The sequence below is a fragment of the Odontesthes bonariensis genome, chromosome 14 (genome assembly GCF_027942865.1).
Source record: "Odontesthes bonariensis isolate fOdoBon6 chromosome 14, fOdoBon6.hap1, whole genome shotgun sequence".
NCBI classification, from domain to species: Eukaryota; Metazoa; Chordata; class Actinopteri; order Atheriniformes; family Atherinopsidae; genus Odontesthes; species Odontesthes bonariensis.
Window position 1 is genome coordinate 26,285,121 of NC_134519.1, and position 22,858 is coordinate 26,307,978.

General features: G+C 43.5%; 1 protein-coding gene across 1 annotated transcript in view; it reads right to left on the reverse strand.

Annotated features, from left to right (window-relative positions):
- zswim5 (zinc finger, SWIM-type containing 5) overlaps nucleotides 1-19,137 on the reverse strand; it is a 59,478-nt gene extending 40,341 nt beyond the window's left edge. The window contains exon 1 of the mRNA XM_075483780.1: nucleotides 18,529-19,137. Within this exon, the coding sequence (XP_075339895.1) occupies nucleotides 18,529-19,057 (529 nt within the window). The 5' untranslated portion in view covers nucleotides 19,058-19,137. The remainder of the gene's footprint in view (nucleotides 1-18,528) is intronic.
- Between the last annotated feature and the right edge of the window lie 3,721 nt (nucleotides 19,138-22,858).

Sequence of the window (22,858 nt, forward strand, 5' to 3'; positions counted from 1 at the left end):
AGGACAAGGAAGGAGAGGGAAAGTGCTGCTGCAGGCAGAAAGAGCAAATCCAATGACAAACCGGAAGACGACCCGAACAGTGCTTTTTATCCACCTTTGCTTTTTTCCAAAATGTTTTAAACGTGTGATAAAATTTGTCAACATAACTTTACTGAGACATAGAATCCCAACTAACCGTCTTCTTCACAGCTTTAGTTGTCGGATAGATGGTCTCACATGTGACTCTAGAATACTTGGGTATACAGAGGAGTTCACAGTCGACCTGTGGCTGCAGAACAAGCCCTAATCATGCCCCCTCCACCACCGTGCTCGACAGCTGATTTGAGGTGTTTGTGCTGATATGCTGTGTTTGTTTTTCCCAAAACATGACACTGTGCATTATGGCCAAACATCTCCACTTTGGTATGGTCTGTCCAAAGGACGTTGTTCCAGAGGTCTTGGGGTTTGTTTGGATGCAATTTTGAAATCCTAAGCTGTGCTGCCGAGTTCTTTTCCAAGAGAAGAGGTTTTCTCCTGGCAAGCCTTCTGAACAAGCCACAGTTAGAGTTATACACAGCATTTGCGAAGACAGCAAAGATGTAGAAAAAATTGCTCATGTTCGGCCTTTTAGCCATTGGAATTTCTTTGAAATAATAGTTCCATACTTCAACTTGTAAAATTGTGGGAAAATAAAGTCCAAAGCAACTGCCTATGAAGCCTATTCTACGATTAAACCACTGTTCAGAACTACTGAACTACTCTAGCATAATTGCAATCTGTAATAAACAGAAAAGTGGTATCTGGTCAAATCTGTTATATTTGGCTTTGTCGACAGACCCTGCTGGAAGCCAGGAGACAATACAGAAGTGGATGATTGGACACCAACCAGAAGAAGAAAGATGAGCGCTAAAGAATGTGATGTGTGTGTGTGTTACTGATTTTCTTCATTGGAAGAGGCACTGCTTCCATCTGGCAAGGACACAAACACACAATCATACACAATCACGCACACACACAGCCATTGTGTGCAGGGGGAAAGGGGGTTAAAGGGTCCCCTTCCCTCCCTGCTGACTCTTGAATGCTTGGAGCACTAATCCTGTTATCTCTGTCCCAATAAGAAATGAATAAATGAATGGCCCTGCATGGAGGCCAGTGAGCTCTTAGATCTCTGTCTGCTCACCCTTCCCTCAATTAGTAGAAAACACTGGTCTGGATTCTCCCATGTAATTATCTCTCCAAAATTTTAAATACAAAGAATACGAAGACAATGTGCTTTCTAAAATACAAAACAAATGTGATACTTCTTTTACCAGTGATGAACTACAGACTCCTAAAAGCCTTCCTGGATAAAGCCTCCAATAAATGCTAAACATATTGTAATGTAGGGTGATGTGCAGGATAAGTCTGATCAAAGCCATTTTCTTTCATGGGGCCACTGAAGTTTAATCTTATCAGACTCCCAGTGGATATTATGCAAAGCTCAAAGAAATGCAAAGTGCACACAAAACTAGACTCTCAGCAAAAGGTGTTCTTTTGCATCTTTGTGTCCAGTACTTTGTCTAAAGCCCTTTTCACAACTTAATTGCATCTTAGAGCATTGTTACAGCCATTTTTGCCTCTGTCATTGTCTTCCTTTGTAGCTCAAGGATGCATCAGTGGAGGATCAACTTCCAACTACCCCCCCCCCCACGCCGTGACATGATGCACACAGCAGTGACACAACTTGAAAGTCATTTGTAAAAAAAAAAGGCTCAAGTTTCATTCTTTCATCATCTAGTTTACGGTAGATCAGCTGATTCGAGGAAGCGGCCACTTTGCTTACTTCATGTGAAATTTTCTTTTTTAACTCTGTTTTGGCTGTATCAAAAGCAACCACAGCCATGTGTCAGAATGGGTGTGAACTTTTTTGCCAGACGACTTTGCCGGTACAGCCGGAGTGCCGCTACAGTTTATAAGACCCAGCAGTGTTGTCGGCATTATAGCTGATCCGCCGCTCAATTTCAAGTGTATATTTAATCTTCTCCCGAGCGCACTCACAATAAAACAGAACTTTGTGGTGTTAACGGTTGAAGCGCTGACGCCTCAAGACTGTGTTTGAGGGTTTTGCTAAGTTGGCAGATAGATGGTAAAGTTTAAGCTCCAGTACAACAAACATTTACATGGTTTCCCTGTAGACTCTCCTCGAAATAAATGGGACAAATGATAGAGAAAACCTGCAATTGTAAAAAAAAACAAACAAAAAAAAAAACAGATGGAAACACATTTGAACATGCATAGTAAATAATTTAGTTAAACAAGTCAAATCAAAGGGAGTAAAAACAGGATGAGGACAATAAAACAAGCCCTTGGATAGTACTACAGATGATAAAAAGATCTAACGTGTAAACACGTGGCAGCGACTGACTAGATGTTATTGTGAGTTTGTGCATTGCTACTGTACAGACACACCTGCCCCTGTGTGAATAAGAATACCTTTGCTATGACACGAAAGCATCCCGACGTGATTTTGTACTAACGAAAGGAAGAAAAAATAAAGAAATAAATGCCCCGAGTAAGTTCTGGCTTGTGTTTGCGTGCGTGTTTCTCTGTAAGTCTAAACCCAGTCCTGCTGTCAGCTCAAATATCTTCTGTTGTATTTTTATAGAAGAAAATTCCACTGTCTGCGTTTCTATAGGAAGACGTCTCTGTGGCAATCATTAACCTGGAGTGAAACGCCATACAATGCAGAGACAAAGACGAGCTCTAAGTTTTCAAGCTTCAGGGTGAGGCAGGTTCATCAGATCTGTGGAACAGAGCCGACACTGAGATCTTACGCTTGCTTTCTGGTGTCATAAACACGGCCTCTCTGTTCTTTGAACTCAACAGAATGAAAAGTCACAGCAGCCTGTTCTTGCACAGTCACTCACACACACAAATATATGCACACATTTTATGACAAAGGAAAAGGTGCTTTTAGTGTGAGGACCTAAGGGAGAAGAAGCAGACGAATGAGGGAACTCCCCCTTAAGTTAGCATACAGCCATGACACAATACTACAGGGAGCAGAGGCAGATGCAATTTCTAAGACAGAAAGGGGCCAAAAGGAGGCGAGGATATATTGGTGCACATTACAATGTGTGCATCATTCTTGATTTACTTTACAAAGCTGAACTTTTGCCATGTTTCAAGTTTTAATATCTGAACTGTGTTCATAGTTTGAGAATCTTCACACACTGTTCAGAGATACGTTTTACTGGTCAGTGCGATAATTTCCCCACTTACCCCAGAAACTTTGTTAGAAACATTCATTTGATCAAGTCCAGTGCCGGGGAACTGGTTTGTCAGACTCACTTGGACACTAGGCTGGTAAGTTCACTGACCTAAAACAGAATGACGTAATTCAGCGACCAAACAAACGAGACTACGCATCACGCTCAGTCGAGCTGGGAGCAGCCACCTCGTTGGCTGATTAAGCTCTCTGGGTGCTGCCGGTGCGTTTACAGTCGCATTCTTTGGGATATCCAGCTGTTGTTTTTTAATTAAAGTTTATTCAAGTAAAGATCGACTAACCCATCAACTTATTTGAGTCAACTTTATGTCATTTAGAAGAGTGACTGATCACTTTGTGTGTATTTGTGTGTTAGGCTAATTAGATCAAACTAATCTTACTTTCAGATTCCCTTCAGTCAGTATTGCTCCAAACTGATTAAGGAGTCATTTTTTAAACTGCATGTCCTTGTGCTCATTTTAAGCTTTTCTCTTTTGTGACACTTCTTTACCCCCTTTACAAAAGCAAACATCAAAAATCTCAAGTCTTTAAACTTAAAACGAATTAGATCAGTCTTTTAAGTCGAGTGTCTTCCAGCTCTGGTTCCTTGCACAAGACGATAAAAGTCTTTGGTATTCAGTCTGGATGGCCAGAAGGGTCTCACTTTTGGATTTTAAAAGATCGAAACTCATTTAAAGGGATTCAACTCTGTATGGTGTTGCCGCGGGAAATGCAGTGCCGTTTAATAATAAAGTAACAGCTTTTCACCAAGTGCCAGCAGCCTTAAAGCTGGTCCTGGCAGGCCCTGTGTGGCCTTTCTTAGCTTTTGAAAATGACTCTTGCCTGGCTTCCCAGTTTTTGATGTCAAAAGTATTATTCAGCCTTCAGCTCACCACTGCCCTGCTGTTTACTGAGTCGGATGAATTGGTCACCTGGCAACACAGTAAAAGCCAGGGCCTGGTTTCACCTCAGAAATTCAATACAAGTCAGACTAGCAAAGGTTCCCCTAACTAGCATGCATAATAACCCTGTTTGAAACCAGCACAGTGGGTTGCTTTCATTTTCATTTGTTGATTCACATAACTCCTTGGGCAAAAGTGAAACCTCAGCTTTTGGGGGAGAGGAGTTTGGGAATGCTATGACCAAAGCTGAAGGACCTTCTAATTTGAATTAGTTTCACTTAGTTTGAGGAGGAGGGAAGAAGGTTGAAAGTGCAGGAACTGAATCACTGAGGTTCGGATCATAGTATTTTCCTCCTCTGAGAAACATACACACACACTCACACACAAGCGCTCACAGCCCCCAGGCCTCGGTAACCACTGGGTTCCAATGAAATGGTCTTTGTAAGTTAAAAGGTGTGCCAGGCTAGGCTATAGACCTCTGCAACAAAAGCAGTGGTTAAATGGCATGGGAACCCCCCTGGGGGTGTAGGCCAGGGTCACTTGGTGTATGCACAATGTGTGAGTGTGTGTGTGAAGTTAAATACTGCAAGTTTACTGAGGATGGACACACATGTGAGACTGTATCAAATCCACAATGCTGTGTGAGTTTGGGAATGTGTATACATGCGGTGTTGTGGCGATATATGATGATATGTGGACTGCGTGCCAGCCACAGGGGAGGCAGCTAATAGTCATGAATGTGAAAAGGCATCCGTTACTGCAGGGCCTCTGCTGTTATCCATCTCATGACCCCAAAAGCCAAGAGAACGCCTTCTCATTGCCCTGAAACAGAAATAATAATTAAACTAACTAAATAAATAACTAAATAATTATTTATTTATTTTTTTTATTCTCAAAGGATCAAAGGACTGGACGTAATGTAAAAGAGTCAAGTGGTAGAAATGGGCCATCTGAGAATCATCCCGAGGCACTTTGCAGAGGACTTTTTTTTGACTTGCTGTCAAAAGTTTCCTAGCCCGGACTCCCAATTTTTATCTCGTAATTACTTTCATCAAAAGCTCATCCAGCTGCAGAGCAGCCACGTCAGGTCAGTGAGGAGTAATCTGCATGATCCTGACAGATACTTTGACTGCAGACAGGCTTGTGCTGGAAACAGCCTGCAATCAGCTTCTAATGAGCTCAGTGATCACATTCATTTCAATGGAAACTTCTTCCTAGAACAGTTACACTGCTCATACAGTAAATGGCACCACTTTATCACACCCCCACCCGAAATCAAACTAACGAGAAGCAAAAATGAGTTTAAATAATCTATACACAGGAGGATATCCTCTTTCCTGCGCAGTCACAGACGCCGTTACCAAATACCAGTTCAGAAAAGCTGCATCCGCATTTCTTTTTCTAAAATTTTAATGACACGGCTCGATGGATAGCGGAGGCAAAAGACATGAACGCGGGATGGATAACACAGAGGTAAAGCCAAGGCTAAGATGCAGCTCTGACGCTCACCACAGCCGCCACAGAAGTCCGAGACTCCAATCAGAGAGAATTATCCTGACAAACCCTCTTCAGTCGCACAAGCCGCCTCCCCCCACCCTCCGCTGCATCTCTTCATTTTCCATCATCTGTCATTTTCTACCTCCTACCGCTCAGAATGGAGAGCTGAATGATGATTAAAGGTAATGGCCATGAATATACCCAATTAGCTTCTCTTTTTTTCTTCTTCTTACCTCACAGGGAAGGAGAGGAGCTGAGAGAACACAGCGAGGAGCATTGTTCACTCGTGTCAATGGTGACAAACGCATAATACAGCTTTAAAGCAGCTCGTTTGTTACCTCTCCATCAAAAAATGGCTGGTGATGGATAGGAATAAGTGGACTGTATCGCATGTGTTAACATTAGGACAATAACTATGTCAGGTCCACTTGTCCCACCATCCCCTGTCAATCAAACACTCAGGCTGGAGTTTGTTTAATTGGACTCGGCGTTGCAATAGAAGATTTCTATTGTAATATACAATTATGAAAAAAGAAAGCACTCTTCGTTTCAATTTTATAGAAGTGCAAGTCAGGACAAGGAATTTTTATTATGTCTCTTCACACAATCGTTTCTTCACAGCTCTCTTTAGGTCTCGTGGTATTACAGTCAGGTTGAGGTCTGGACTGACTGGACCACCGCAGCACCTTGATTCTTTTCTTTTTCTGACATGCAGAGGTAGATTTGCTGCCGTGTTCGGGACGATCGTTATGTTGTTTGACCGAGTTTCAGCCAAGCTTCAGCTGTCAGACTGGAATACTTTGGTATACAGAGGGGTTCATAGTGGACTCAGGTCTCCGTTCTTTTTCACTTAACTGCAAGTATGAGTTTATATCATTTTAATCTTGTATTCATCATATTTCATCTTGTAGCAGCGTTACAGATGTGAGGATTCGGTGGTGTAAACGGTGTACGGTGTAACGGAATGATTGGGTTTAGACTGTTGAGCTATTGCAACATTTACGCAAAGGGTGTATAGCCACATAAACGTTGGGTGTCTGGAAATTGGTTATCGCCTTGAAAAACAGCAGAGAAGAAAAGATAAAAAAAACAGTCAGCATAAAGTTATACAGAACATCAGCCAATCAGATATGGGGGCAGTTTTGTTGTCCGCGAATCAGCAGCGTCTGACGAGAACCTGCGGACACTTTCAGGGAGGAAGAGGAGAAAACTTGAGGGGAAAAAAAGAAAAACATGAAAGCGCTTTTGGTGTTAGAGGCAGATGAGATAAGATACCATTTAATTGCTTCTTTCAAAAGCACAGCTTTAATCCTATTGTTACAGTAGTGGGGTTTCATCCCACTGATAACACACAACGCTCCGAACACCGATTTACACGCACACACAGAATATGGTGTACAGTATACGTAGAGACAAAGATTCCCTTTCTGCTGCCATGGCAGAAAAAGTGCTTAGCGTGCCACATACCCTCTTTTCTTGCAAAATGCAGATCATGGCTGGCGTCTGTGCCGAGAGAAGAACCGAGAGTTAAAGAAAGAGAAAGTGATGGAGAGGAACACTTTAGAGCTTTTCTAGCCATGAACATGGCTCTCAGTGAAGCCAAGAAACTAAGTAGAGCCAAAACAAACACCTCAAAAAAAAAAAAAAAAAAAAGAAGAAGAAAAAAAGACGACCTTCAACGTGACTTTCAGTAAATGTGTTATGAGGAAGTTGAATGCTAAGGAGATGTTTCAATCAAATGTATCACTTCAGGGATATTTCACAGCTCTGGGCAGAGACTGAGCGCTCGCATCATGCACACTCACTGCCCTCCTCCGGGGTATACAGGACAGCAGGACCCCCGGAGACAAAAGCTCCACTGATGGACCCCAGCACGCACACACACCCACGCACTACAATAGTGATGAGGTGTAAGGCAGCGGTGAAGGCTCCTAATCCTGTTACACCATGACAACTACTAGAAAACCTTCATTCACTGATAAATACCCACATTTGGACACACACACACAAGCATGCAGCAAAAGAACAGGACGTCGTCTTTAGCCATGAAGTAGACGGTAATATTTTGCCGGGCTGATCTCCAGTTTAAAGTGTTCTGGGATCGAACATCTAAAGAACTTTTAAAATGGATGAATTTACAATCAACCATAATTAACAGATTTTAAGATAAATAAATTAGACACCATGATGCTCTGCAGCTGATTCCATCTTTGTTTGGGTGCGAGGAGGCTAAAGATGGCTGTTTGGGGTGAGGAGGGTGTGCTGGTGGAGGAGCCAGAGGGAGGCTTTTGTGCTTGGATGTGTGTGTGCATGCGTGTAAGAGGGTGAGAGGTCTCGACCAGACTGATCCTCACGGCTGTTGACCACATTAATCATGTTGCACAGGGACAGAGGCCGTGTGTGTGTGTGTGGTGGGAGCTGGTCCCTTATGTCCCCTGTGTGTCTGTCTGTGTGTGTGTGTGTGTGTGTGTGTGTTGCTGCACTTGACTGCTCCTATGAATTCAATTTCATTCCTCCTTCTGCTCCCCTCTTTTCTGCGGGCATCCCCATCCCCCCACCACAGAGCTCTGTAGGCTCTCTCCCTGTGTGTGATGGACTGCTGAGAGCCTAATGAGGTCCCTCCCTCCCCTTTGGCTTTCCTGTGACTGTGAAGTGTGTGTGTGTGTAGGGGGAAGGGAGAGCCAGAGGTGACAGGCTGGTTATGTACTTCTTACATTTGCCTTTCAGCTCACCTCTTCCTCCCTGCTGTCGCATCTTCCTTGCTTCACACCTCCTCTCACCCCACCCTTTCCCCTTCATTCCTCCTTCTCTCACACCCTCCTCTCCCTCCGTCTTCATCTCTTTCCCTCACCCATCCCATCTCCACCCCTTTGCCTTTTTCCCATCCTTTCCTCTTCTCTCTGCAGTCATCTCACCATTCATTTGTCTGTGAGACAGTGGCCTAATGGGCCATAGCTGGCCTTCCACTAAAAGAAACCACACAGAGTGCTGTTATTAGCAGGCAGGGAGAGAAAGAGAGGAGAAAGTCGTGGGGACAAGCAAAGAAAGAAGTAAGGAGAGGAAACGGTGGAAACTGCAGGATAAAGATGTACAGGGGGGGGGGGGGGGGGAAGTAAAACTGGAGTGATTCCTATCAAAACTGGTATGATTGTGGATAGTTCCGCTCTAGCAGCTAGCAGCCTGTCTGGTACAGAAAAAGAGGTCACTGATAGAGCAACATGACCCAACAGGCTCTTACAGAACAGATAGATGAGTCAGACTAAGAAGAGGAAAGCTGAAGAGCAACAATGCATTTATAAAATTCTCCTAAGAGTTGGGATTCATGTAGGGTATTGCTCACACACTGGATATGATTGAATTTCACTCGTATAACATGAAAAGTCCTTGCCACTAGAGCATTAGCAGCTAAAAACTGATACTTTTTTTCTCTCGTTAGCTGGTGGAGACCAACATGGAGCTAAAACGAAAAAAAAGAGCGATGGATTTTGGTCAAAACCCCCAAATAAATGTTGCCGTTGCTCTGTGTCTGAAAGACGCATGCCCTCTTTTTAAAGGCACAGGAATGTACGGGAATACTGATCAAAATTAGAAAGATATGACCCAAATTATGGCGGACGGGATTTTTTTCTGTTCAAACCATCTACTGTGGTAGAGTGGATATTAAATGACACATTTTAATAAGGTAAAGACTGTTCACAAGCTAATGTGAATCCTTTTTTTTTTTTCTCGACATTCGTATCAGTTTTGCCTTTGGCAACAATTAGGGGCATAGCGGAACATTTCGAGCTGTACTGTGTGTGTGCACAGCTTCAGCAAATGACTGACAAAGTGATCATGACTACTTGTACCAAGGCAAACAGGAGTGGCAGCAAGTTTTAAAGGGGGGGCAAACATGCTAGTCACGCTTCTGACCCAAATGATGACAAGCTTTTCACTTTCAGCCACGGGAACACCAGGCCCATTTGTTGATGTGGACCGCCTCTGAATAACAGACTCACCATAATAAGCATCTCCAAATTGCATGAATATTTGTAGTTTTAGCACAAAGCGCTTCCTTTTAAACCTTATTCATACATGTGGGCAGAGGGGACGGTGGAGATGAGGAGAGAAATCAAACGCACAGCATGAAAAGAGACAGAAAAACCTTTGCAAACAGAAAACTCGCATCATTTGAAGGGGTTAGTGCTGATGATTTACATATCAACAGCTGGATGCAGCTGGCTGAAAAATGTTTTCGACTAAACAGTGTATGACCGAGATACAGATACCATCTGGGGGCCATGACAACACTCAGCAAAACACACTGAAAAAGGAAAGAGGATATTCAGCGTGGTTGTTGACTCTCTTTTCCTGAGATCAAAGTCAGCTAAATGTATGGAAATAGTTCCCAATCCGACCATAATGGAAGTTTCTCTCTCACACACACACAACAGGCTCCTATGGGCCCTCATCTGTCTTACTCACTGTAATAGCATTGTTATTGTGAGGGGCTTTTGAGTGCTGCTGAGACTGGGAAAGCACATAGGATGCAGACGCTCATCGCAATACGCAGTTGTGTGTGTGTGTATTCAAAAGAAGGGCGAAAAAAAAAAAGGAAAAGGGCGATGACTATCTGTGCCTGAGCTCTATGATCTATGACTGCCTATTCCAACAGGAGATGGGCAACACAATAAAGCACCAAATTCACTGCATTCAAAGGAAAGATGGAAAGCATTAGCATAGAGATCAAGAAACACTCAGGACTGGCTAACACAAAGTGGGGCAAGATGGGAAGGGAGAGAAAAGGAATTTTCATTACTGAAAGGAAGCAAAGTGCTGTGTTCAAAACGCTGCATGTGTGCAACATGCAGAAAATATATTTTCAGAGCTATTAAAAAAAAAAGGAGGTTCGTTTTCCAGGTGCTGCCATATATTCAGAGTAGCTTACATTTAAAGTGACAGATCAAAACAAGAAGAGGCCACAGCTGGAGATGCTCTGGAAGGCTAAAGGTCAAAATAAACTCTAACTGGTCCTGAGAACAACTGACATGTTCAATGTACTGGTTCAGTCAGTATTTTCTCTTTAATAACACAAAGAGACACAGGCTCTTCTTGTTTTCTTTAACCATGCAGTTATCAATCATTCTGCTTTTGTTCCTTCTTTGAAAAATCTTCTTTTTTTTTTGTAGAAACGTGACTAAGAAGTGGGAAGAGTTATGAGGTTATATTTCAGGAACAAGTGGTATGATACTATTGCAGTTCGGGTGCACAAGCAGTCTGATTTGGGTCTGCTTTGCATTTCAAATGACCCCTTCTCTGCCACGTTGGTCCACTTCTCTCCTTTCTCCCAACATTTGTTAGGCAATTACAACCAAGCCGAGACCTAATAGTCCAGTTCACAAGCCTCAGTCTTCCCTTTCCATTCCAGCCCGTCTCTGAGACATGGACAGGGGCCAAATGTGTACAACGACTGCAGTAAACACACACTTGTGCACATTGAGAAAGCTAATAAAAGACAGGTGTGGAACGGCGCAATAACTGAAAGCTCCGAGAGCTAAAAGAACAAGGCCGCCATTGATCTCAGGTTGATTACTGCACACCCACCTTCCAAGGTAAAAGCAGCAGAGGTAGGCGGGAGGAAAACACACGCACCAGGACACAAGATAGAGAGGGATGAGAACGAGATAGGGGTTATAAAAAAAAATTGCATATGCACGTGTGCTGTGCTAACACAAAAATGCAGGGAAGGAGCTGGTGTCGAGGGACAGAGGTGAGCAAACAGCGTCAGCAGCAAAGCCTGGCATTTTCACGAGCTAATGCAAACAAGGCTGCTGCTGAAGCTGGAAACTGCTGCAAAAATGTGGCGAAAGCACCTGAGGCCAGGTTTAAACATAGAGCACAGGAAATACAATGAGAACAATGCAGAAAACAGGTATGTCGAAATGCTGCACTCTGTCATTGTGTCTCATGACAAGTGATCGCGAAGATAGTTTTAAGTTCAGTTAATGTGGAGCCTTCCATTGTCTGCAGTTACGAGATGCTTCTGTGCGAAGTACGTGCACTTGCTTCATGAAGAAAATCTGACAATCGCTGGAGAAGGGCAACACACACACACACACACACATACCGTTGAAGACAAGAAAAACAAGGAAGCACTTTCTGCATAACCACAGCAGGAGGTCATAGGCAGAAAAGTTTTGACACAGAGCTTGAACTTCTCGAGCCGACTACAACAGCAGCACTTCCTGTGTGTTGGGTGTACATTTTGCGATGCCCATTACAGCTTCCGCAACAAGAAGGAAGCTGAGCGCGAGCACATCTACAGCTGCAGAGAACAAACACGCAGCCGAGGGGATCCGGAAGAGAGATTCTCTTTGAAAAAAAATTTAAAAATGAAATCACGGTTTCAAGGTTCAAGACTGCGGTTTGATATAAGCCGAGGTCACGGGTGCTGATTCCAAAAAGAAAAGAAAACAAAAGAAGAGCACATATCTGACCTTTTACAGACCGCTTTAAAACTTCCAGCAATTTCGACTTTCTTTCTACCTCTAAAGTGGCGACACAGCGTTGAGTGGCTTATTTGAAAAAAAAAAAAAAAAAAAAAAAGAAAAGAAAAAAGGTGTTCATTTAACGCAATCACCAACAACCAGACCTGCTGTTTAATTGACAAGAGAAGAGAGCTTAGCAACAACCAGACTGGAAACTGTGAATTAATGCTTTCCAATTCCTCTTCCAACATGTTTTTTTTTTTGCCTCAAAAATCGGTGATGGAAGCCCTCTGATTGAATGATTATTCTTTTTTTTTTTCTCTCCCTTAAATCAGGACTCGTGCACTCTGACACGTGCGTGCGTACAGGTGCGGCTCCCTTTGATGAGTGGAGCAACGGAGCATCTTCCTAATAGCCTCATCTTTCACCAGACTATCTGCGAGCTAATAAGAGCGCGGGGACAATTTGTTTAACCGACGTCTCTTTTTGAGCGTGGCGGGCGAGGAATTAATTACACTGATTAAATATCCTCTGTCTGTTATGTGAACTGGGGAAAGGCTGAGGACAGAGCCTGTGTGCAAAGTTGGCTGAAGTTTGGGCAAGAAAACACTGAAGATACACGAGTGAAAAGTTAGTGCACTTAAGGAGTGCATCCCATCGCCCTCTGCGAGTGGATGTTCAAGCCCCCATGTAAGCTCAAAATGCAACGCCGTTTGATATGAAACATCTACGTGCATTAAAAGGTTGAAAAATGTTTGCAAATACAGCTTTACATCGTGGTGACTCAAAATGCTGTGCTGAGGTTACAATTTGCTTCGAACTGTAACAGTATCTGTCTCGCTCATAATGCTAACACAATAACCAGCATTCTGTCTGCGTTTCCTGTCTTCAAAGCTCCACCACGACCTGCACACAATCAGCTGATCGGAAGGTTGCAGACACTGTTTTCTCTGACGCCGTCGCTCTTCTCTCCTGTATGTCGGTCATTTCGGCAACTTATTCGCCAACTGAACTGAGGCTAAACCCAGCGACTTCGGATTTCAGTCGCTCACAGTTGAAGGTATAGAAATAAAAAACCAACCAGAAGTTTGAGAGTTTACTTGCAGGTGTGAAGCAGACTGTCAAAACAGTAGTAAATACTCAGAATGGTGTAGGTGACTTGCAAGAAGGTTAAGGCAAAAGATTGTTTTATAGTAAAGACGATATGCAATTCAAAAGAAGCTGACTGAGTTGGCTGTGGATTTGGAGAGTTGCTACACCCCTGAACTCTCCCCGAAGACTTCATTAGCATCTGTTTGCAGTTGTTTCTGACCACAACTAACAAGCCTGTGAGCACCTGTGAGATCTCAAAGATTTGTGGGTCAGATCTTCTGTGAAAACAGCTGCAGATCAAAGCTGGAAACGAAGCTGCTGAGGGCAGCGTGAAGGAAATCAATGAATGCGCTAACTTTTAAAACAAAACTACCAACCAATGTAAAAGGAGAATAAACGGAAAGTCTGGAGAAGTATGAAAAATAATGGAGTCTAAAGAAGACTGAAATTTCAAATACACTGGCAAGGTCTTCTATTTAGGCCTCAATGGACCAGAGATCAACCAGTATGAAAGCCTTTAACAGTCACACACCTCAACCTCACACTGTAAGCTGACTTACACTGTGGGCCTGATCTCTATGTAGTTACTCACAGCTACCGAGAAGAACACAAACTAGCATCCTGACATTGTGGAAACACACACACACACACACTCAAGAGTGTCATCAGCAGCCGTTTGACCCAGACAGAGTCATGACCGACTCTTTCCAGCACTCCCCACCCCCACCCCCACCCCGTCCTGTCAAAACCACTAACACTTCCTCAAACAGCAGTAGCCTCGCACTCAAACGGAAGAGGACAGAGTGAGGTGAAAGGAAAGTTAAGAAAAAAAGAAACATTCAAGGCTTCGATTTGACCCAACCAACGGCCCGTCACTACTCACAGTCAGATCGAAGTGCGAGTCATCTTTTACTGAACACTGCTGAGGAAACAAAGGGGGAGGGAAAGAGCCCGATGCATTGAAAACTCATGGTGTAACACGTAGGTTTGGTTGATGACTAAGTGGAAAGGGAGACAAAGAAAGTAGACGGGGCCAAAAAATTTTTTCATTAAATGCACAGACGTGGTGGGGATGGAGGTATTGGAAGGGATGATTAAACGTAAGCAGTGTCAGCGGTGTCACTCCTAGGACTCCAGTCAGGAAGAAAAATGGGAGATGAGGCAAGAGAGGATGATCTCACCGCCTCCTTCTGTCTTTTATCACAAGACAACTCCTGAGAAGCCAAAAGGCAGATTTACACCAGAGCCTTGCAAGCTTTTCCGCAATGAGGAACCCTGCGGCCATCCTGCCAGGAAATGACATCTGAGGAGATATTGGCAGGACCAGCCACCATCCTCGTACACATTCTGCAAGTTAAAGATTGTGAACTGATGCCGAGCGTCTAAAACCATTTTTTCAAAGAAATACTCAAATTAAAACGGACTTTCTCTCCAAAAGCCTTTCAAAGATTCCAAAGATTAAACAGTTTGACAGATGTGAAATGGTGTTTTTCCACCGAGAAGGAGATTCTCAAAAGAGCTTTTAGCTTTTAGACTTGGCATATTTCAGCATGATGTGGAGTGTGTCTTGAAAAAAGTGCAAAGGAACTGGACAAATAAAAAACAAAGGAAGAAGCGGTAGGCCTAAGAAACAGATGATCAGCACCTGAAAGCGATGGCTGAAATAATCCAGCAGAAGACCTAACACAGGACCTGAGAGATGCTTCTGACCCTTCAGTCGATCCATCTACTGTTCACTGAAGCCTCAGGAATGGCCTCCATGGAAGGGTGGCCACCAGGATCCGAAGAAGCGCCATGAGAACTATTCCCAAAGACTAAGAAATGACAAGAAAGCTTGTCCATGAACGCCCAGACTGTGTTGAAAATATAAAGGCGCTCATACAAAATAACGACTTTGAGGTTCAGTAATACTGATTTATGGATAAGTGATTTCTAATTCCCAAGACGTATAACGTTAGCATTGAGACTTACTAAAAGCTTCAGAATCTGAGACCTTGCTGCCTCACTTTGTCAGAGTCACCGGTGCTTCAAAGTGTGTCAGGGAACCATAACAGCTTTATGTAACGTCATGGAGACAGCGACAAGCACATACACCCCGTCCCCCCCCACTATTCTGTGAAAAAGGGGGTTTTTCTACAGCTGGGTAACAAAGCATGACCCAGTAATCCCAACGCTTGACTCAAAGCGAAAGAACCCCCCTCCACCCCACCCTCACTCCAGTTATATCCCTTCCTCCTGCTCTCTGAGGACTTTATAGAGGCTCTAACAAGACGGCTTCTGGCTGAGCTTGTGTGTGTGTAAATATGTGTGTGTGTGTGTGTGTGTGTGCGTGTGTGTGTGTGTAGCATAAGGGAGGGGAAGCTTGTGACAAAAACAATCACGCTTTGCTTTGATTATTCTAATTATGACTCGGGGCGAGGAGTAGATTATTATGAACACATGGGCTGATGAGTTGTTGATGAGCTCACATCCCTTCTATCCGTCAGTGTTACTGTTAAAAGGGGCTGACATACAAAGGCCCTTACCCGTAACAAGGGACATGCCAGTCAACTCATTTCTGAATGGTTGACGCATTAAAAGAAAGATATCTTTGGCGATGCAGACTATAAAAGTAGCAACTGATTCTTTCACATTTTCCTATTACTCATCTTCGCTAAGGTGCAAAATTTGAAGTTGAACAGCAATACGGCACGCAGGCAGTTTACCACCATGTCCACAGTACCTTGCCGGTAGTAAAACCTGGAGAATGAATAGTGACACGGAATCTCGCCGTAGGCACACCGGTTCTGAGAAACCAGGGCAAAAACCCGAGTCAAAAGATGAGCATGATTTTTACAGGAAGGCGAGGCGCTGCCCTGCTTGTGATAGCTGTGAGGAACAACACAACACTATTAGAACTCATGATAGTCTATCTCACGGGCTCATCGCGTCTGTGTTTTTCGCCGGTTCCAGGTTGGTGTAATTCTTCACTGAATCAATAAATCACAAGCAAACGGCCGACTCTGTTGCCCAAGAAGACATGAAAAAGACGTGTCTTTCTGACTGCTGTTTCTTTGGTCTGAGATGCCATTTTTCAGGCCGTGCATCATCGCCGCACATGTGTCAGCACGCAGCTCGGTCTCGTTCCCTAATCACTACCCAGCAACTTCCTATTACAAAATACATAAGACATGAACACTTCACTTTTCCTGAGAACAAGTACGGCCTCTGTCTTAAGTGATTATATTACCCCAAGTCAGGTGAAAGCCGCCTTAAAACTGTTGTTTGCAGCTGTGTAACCTTATGCTTAATGAGGGCAGTTTGTGATAGTCCAACGCTTCTAAAAACAACCAAAAAAACCAAACATACAAAACAATTGTTGTCAGTCGGTAAAACCTTCCACACCGACTGATTCCCATGCTCTTCACATTTAAGAGCCTGCCAGGTCTCATCGCCACGCCACCCAGCTATTCGTTGACAGAGAGAGAGAAAAACAAGCGCCTGCATGCTGTGACTGACCTTCAGGGAGAGTGGGAGGTGAGGCAGGTAAGACTAGAAGTGTCTGCTTGCTTACAGGTCTTTTTTTGTTGTTTGGAACTTTAAACTTTCCTCTTGAGTTTTATCCAAATGGGATACAGATGCTTGTTCAAAAAAAATGAGGGCTTTATGCCCTACAAACTTTGGATTATTATTTTTTTTTTTGTAGTTTTGCCGCTCCAGTTCGAATGGCTTCACCTGTGTGGGACTAAACTGACACACTTGTAATGACAGGAAGTGGTCATGTAGGTAATTACTAAGAACACGCTCAGGCTGCTTTTATTCAGATTAAGCTTCACAATCAATCCATATCACGTCTCAGAGCAGTCAGAAACAAACGCAGGTTGTACTAAGTTATAAGCTCCCCGCAAAAAGACGTCCAAAAGCAGGCTGTGACAAATCTCACCCAGAGCACATCTCAAATTCATATTGACAAGTCTCAGATTTCCTTTAGTTTAGGGGATGGGATCAACGAACATTTATAAGATGCAATTAGATACAGCAGCCACGGAGAAAAGCAGCAACCACAGTTTAAAGCTTTCCACCCCCTGATACCTTGGAGCAACATGAAACCCCAGACAAGCTCCAGTGACTCTCACACCATATGGCCCCAGAAAAATCCTCCTGGTAACCATAAAAGACTGTTTTTGACTATCCGTCGGTTTCATCCCACTAATTTCCCTGATGCCTAGGCTCATTTTGTGGTCGTAGCTGAGCTGGAGGGAGTGGAGGGGAGGCGAGGCGAGGTGGGGGGGAGCAGAGGAGGACGTGAGTGGAGATTGGAGCTTTGCGGAATGGCCCTTTGTTTGAAAGCAGCCTCTCTGCAGCGCTGGAAATGCGAGACGCTTATCGATCATTTCAACTGGAAACCTTTTGTGTTGCAAGCGACTCAGAGGGCTGCGGGCAAAAGCACCAGTAAATGGAAATATCGCAACTACTAATGGGTTAACTTAAAATTACGAAGGCTACACATTTCCTCCAACGTTCCTTTTCCATGTTGGTGACGGCTGCGCTCTTTGTCCGGTTGGACCAGCAGCCGCAAATAAACAAAAACTGCGGGGGATTTTTTTTTTTTTTTTTCCTTCCCCCGGATTAACGTTGGATTAATCATATTACCAGACCCAATAACCGCCTTTGTTTCTCGCATAAGCCACCCTCAACCAAAGTTGAGTTTAGAAACGATGAGTTGTGCAGAGGGGAATTCTCACAAACAAAAATAAAGCCCCGACGCTTTACGTCGGGTCCTTTTGTATCCGCGTCTGTCAGCAGCCCTCCTCCTCCTCCTCGCCTCCCCCTGCCTCAATGCCGGGGGTACGGCTCCAGCCAGCTCCGGCCGAGGAGCCCCGGAGAGGGGGAGAAGTGTAAATAGTTACTGAAAAAAACAGGTTCCACTGGTGGGAAAGCGGGTGGCTTTATGACAGAGTCAAAAATGGAAGAAAAAAAACGCAACAGCGGTACACCTACACAGTAATGAAAAGCCACAATAGGAAGCCCTTTAATTTTTAAACAGCAGCTGGTCGGCTATGCTAGCGAGCAACACTGCCTTCGCTCCCGTTTCCCCAGAAGCTATTATGAACTCTTAATTCGACGGCAAAGGTCTCTTTCTAAGTTTTTCCAAACTAAAAGGAAAGCGCAGAGAAACAAGAGTAGTTTTAAAGGCGCTGAAAGTGGACGCTTTGCATACTTTCCGCGATGGCAGGAAAAACTTCCATCAATCATCCCCTGTATAGATCCAGCAGCAGGAACTCGGAAACAGTCCAACGTTTTTGTGCCAAAAAAAAGAAAGAAAGAAAGCTTCGCTTGGGTTAGAGAGAAATATTCCACTTACCGACTTGTAAAACGTTTTCCACACAGCCGGTTTCTAGCAGCCTGATACCCCGGCGGAAAGGCAGCCCGTCTCCCGTCCCTACGGCTCCGGCTGCCCCCGCTGTAGCCGCTGTACCAGCGGCAGATCCTCCTCCGCCGCCACCGGCAGCCGTAGATACGGACCCTGTACCCCCAGCCCCATTAGTAGCCGCGGACGGACCTTCTTCGCCGGCGACTCGGCACTGAAACGAAGAGTACATGCATATCTCCTTTTCGTTGCGGGGGAAAGACCAGTAGACGATACGCCGCTGGACGGGCTCCGGGATCCGCTCAAAGCGCTCCTCCACTCTCTCGAAGGCCCACTTTTCCGCTACTGCCTTCGCGGCGCAGTCCAGAAGGGACTCCGGGGAACGATACCGGGAGCTGGGCAACCCACTGCCGTGACCGGGCCCCGGACCGGGACCTCGGGGTGCAGGGCGAAGGCAGGGTCGCTTGCTGGCCGGTGGTGCGGAGAGGAGATGATGAGGCGGTTCTCTGCGTCCTTCCGCCATGGCGAGCCGATCAACACTGAGGACACGGACGGTGTGCGGACACAGAGCAACAGCAGGAAGCCGACAATCACAAACACACTTACCAATTCACTCACACACACACACACACACACACCACACACACACACACAGACCGAGCATCCAGTGTCAAACTGAACAGGATCTCAACCAGGACTTCCGATTACAACTTTCAAAACAAAATGACACAAACGAAGGCACTACTTTACAGCATCTTAGTTGTTGGACAAAATACATCAAGCTATAGAAATGGTCCCATCTGTTACAATCTGAAGAAACTCTCTGAAAAAGCTAAACACATTTGTCATTAGTGGCCAAATTTAAATGTTATCAAACCATTAATAGAAATACTGTATATTCCAGCTATCAAAGGGATATAAACAAATACACTTAGATAACACAACTGTTATTATTAAAGCACCACATAACTTTCTAAGCTGTGTTACTCAAATATCTTCAAATACTTATAGACTTATGTTTTCAGATAGACTGAACCAGTTAGTAAATGATTCGGTATTTGATAGAATATCTCAGAAGTAAAGACTGGTAGAAGTTAAGCAATTTGTTTAGACATTTCATGATAATGTTCCCCTATATAAAGTTGCAAAGACTTGGAATACCCCATCATCTACAGAACACAGTATCCTTAAAAGATTCAGAGAATCAGGTTAAAGCTCTATCATGCCGTATGTAAACATGATCAAGAGACATTGCCGTCTTCTCTGAGCCAAAGCTAAGTTAAAATAGGGGTCAGGAAATTTGAAATGACTAATTATTTTTGGAAATCATGGATGCTGCTTTCTCAGGACTAAAGAGGAGAAGGAAAATTCAATCAGTACTCAGTTCAAAAAGCCTTCGTCTCTGATGGCATGGCGGCTGCATTATGGAACTGGCAACTTGCTCTCTGGAAAGTCACCCTTTATGCTGAGAGGTACTTGCAGGTTTTAGAGCAACATATGCTGCCATTGAACAGCTAGAATCCTATATCAGATAAAATGATACAAAATTCCTCTCACAAATGTCCAGCATCTGGTCTCAGCCATTCCCAGATGTTTGCATAGTGTTGTTAAAAGAAGAGGGGGATGTTAGACATTGTTAAACATGGCCTTGTCACAATTTTTTTCTAGATCTGTTGCTGCAATCAAATTGAAGATGAGCTGAAATGCTTAATTACATATTAATTGTTTCACTTTCAACTTTTTGTAAGTTTGATATTTTCTGCGATGAATAAGAAATTGCTTCACGAAATTTAGAAATAACTTAATTTAGTTTTTTGTTAACTTTTTTTCAGAGCATTCCAACTTTCTTGGAACTGGGTTTGAAAGAGCAATTATTCATTTCCACTTCAATCATTGAGTTTGTCCGAAATGTTAGTTTTTGAGTTGTTATATTGATGGATTAGAATCATACTAAATTCATAGCCATTGATTTATAAACATTACAATCACTATGCTGCTAAATTAGCAACATGATCCTAGTATTAAACCAAACTACACAGAACATGCACCAGTTTCAGACCCTTGCAGTCATTTTAATTTACTCATATTAATTCAAGGTCACTACTTTGCCTCCTCTCTATTTTTTTCTCTCTTTCTCTCTGTTCCAAAACATGAACAAGTGACATTTTGGAGCTCCCGCCCGCTCCGCTAGTTTTATCATCTTCTATTAAGCTGCTCCGATTCTTCTTGTGTATCCAAGAACTGGGTTTGAGTTTTGTCATAGTTGACAAAAATAAAAATGCCCTCTTTGTCATTCCATTTGGAACATTAAGGACAATGTTGGTCTCCACCTATTTTGATGATAGAAATATCTTAGTGGCAAGACTCGGAAAAAGTTCCAGTTTCCCCAAGATTGGTAATGGTTTTTAGAGACCTTTACTAATCGCATATCCTACCGAAGAATTCAATACTCTTATGAACACTGAAAAATGTCATTTAAGTCGAAAATTTGCAGTGAGGTTTTTTTTTCTTTTATTTTAAAAATCCCTGTTTCTCGATTTCCTGTCTCTCCGCCTGTATGCAGTGACTTGATGCAGATTAGCTGGCAGAGAGAGCAACAGTGCAGAGTAGAGAGAGAGAGAGAGAAGGGGTCAGTGTACTGAGGGGAGGTTGAGAAGGCTGCTTGACTCTGACCAACACAATAACAAACCTCTTCAGACTCCAGTCACCATGTCATGCAAGCTGCAGCTCCAAGATCTGCTCTCGTGTGCTCAAACGTTCTCTGCTGTTTATTAGAATGACTGTTAACCACCGAAAGCAAGAGAAGAATACAACACAGCTGGCTGAAAATAGGGCAAACAACAGCAACAAGTCAAGAGGTCAAATTCATGTGGTACTCATCTTGAGCTTATAATGTGATCTGTCTGTAAAGGCTTGGCGGGATCATTAGGTCTCCCTTAAAACTAATGAAAGCACATTCTCTCCTCACTCCTCTCCCTGAAAAGACATCAAGGCTCTCGATGTGTGTGAACTTCACACCAGAGTAGTAAACGGTCTCAGCATCTCCTAATGAATAACAAAGTTTTTGTTTTGCTAATTAAATTCACACCATTATGCGGCCATAAATATCAATTACTTTAGGTCATCAAATACACATTCACTTGAATGGCAGTAGCATGCAGATCTGAGTCTGTTTCCCACAGCAGGAAACAGAGGGTTTAACTTAATACTCAGGCTACAGCTTATGTCCCATCAGAATGGAGCCTGCTGCTCATTCACCTGAGGCTATACCTGAATGTTAAAGACTTTATATGTAATTAAGCAAGTTTGTGGAGCAAAGTTCAAGAGGAAAATTGGTTTACAGATACAGCTTACGGTGGGGGCTTACATCTTTGTGCTAGCGTCCTATTTGAACCATAGAAGCTGAATAAATCATGCTGAAATCCTTTGCAATGATTTGCTCAGATTTTATTCTCTGGCTACTCTATACTGTGCTGGTTAGCACTAGCGCCTCACAACGAGAAGGTTCCTGGTTTGAAAATGACTTGGGGACTTTCTGTGCGGGTAATCCCTGTCTAAGTGGTGATTCTAAATTGACGGTCCATGTTGGAGAGTGCACGGTTGGTAGTTTGTGTATTGGTCCTGTGATGCACTGGCAACCTGGCCAAGGTGCCCTCTTTTTGTTGGCAGGGATTGGCTTCAGCTCACCCAGGATCTTAAACAGGATGAGGAGGGTATGGAAAAGAAAGAGCCAACATAAAAGTATGTTTAAAGGTACATTTTTTTGTCATTAGGAGGACACAATAGTTATTTCAAAGGCACAAAAAAAGAAGGTACAAAAATGTACAGATTTTCAAGGCACCATGCTCTTACCCTTAAAGGGTACGGCTGGAGAGATAAAGCTAAGTTACCTTTTCCAGACCATTCCCACACCTGGATTTCCAAGTATGCTTCTGCAAAAAAGACAAAAGTGATTGAACACATTTTTAGTAAGAAAACCAACCCTAGCACTCAAAAAGAATGAGAGAATTCAAGTATTATAGAAAAGATTTCTTAAAGGGAAACTGCAATCTGTGGGGGGGGGGGGGGGGGCCTTTCATAATCACGAGTGTAAAATTAGACCCGAGAGACTCAGAATATGTGACCATTAACTTACAATCATGAATAGTTAGCGAAAATAAAGCCATCGTAAGAGATTTTTGGTTCCCATTTGTTCTTTACAAATACACATCACTTTTGTTCTTCACTGACCTTGCACGGGCACTTCTACTCTGCCATTTACACTATAATTGACAATCGTTAGAGCAGTGAAGATTTTTCATCAGCTCGGAATGAAGCCAATCCA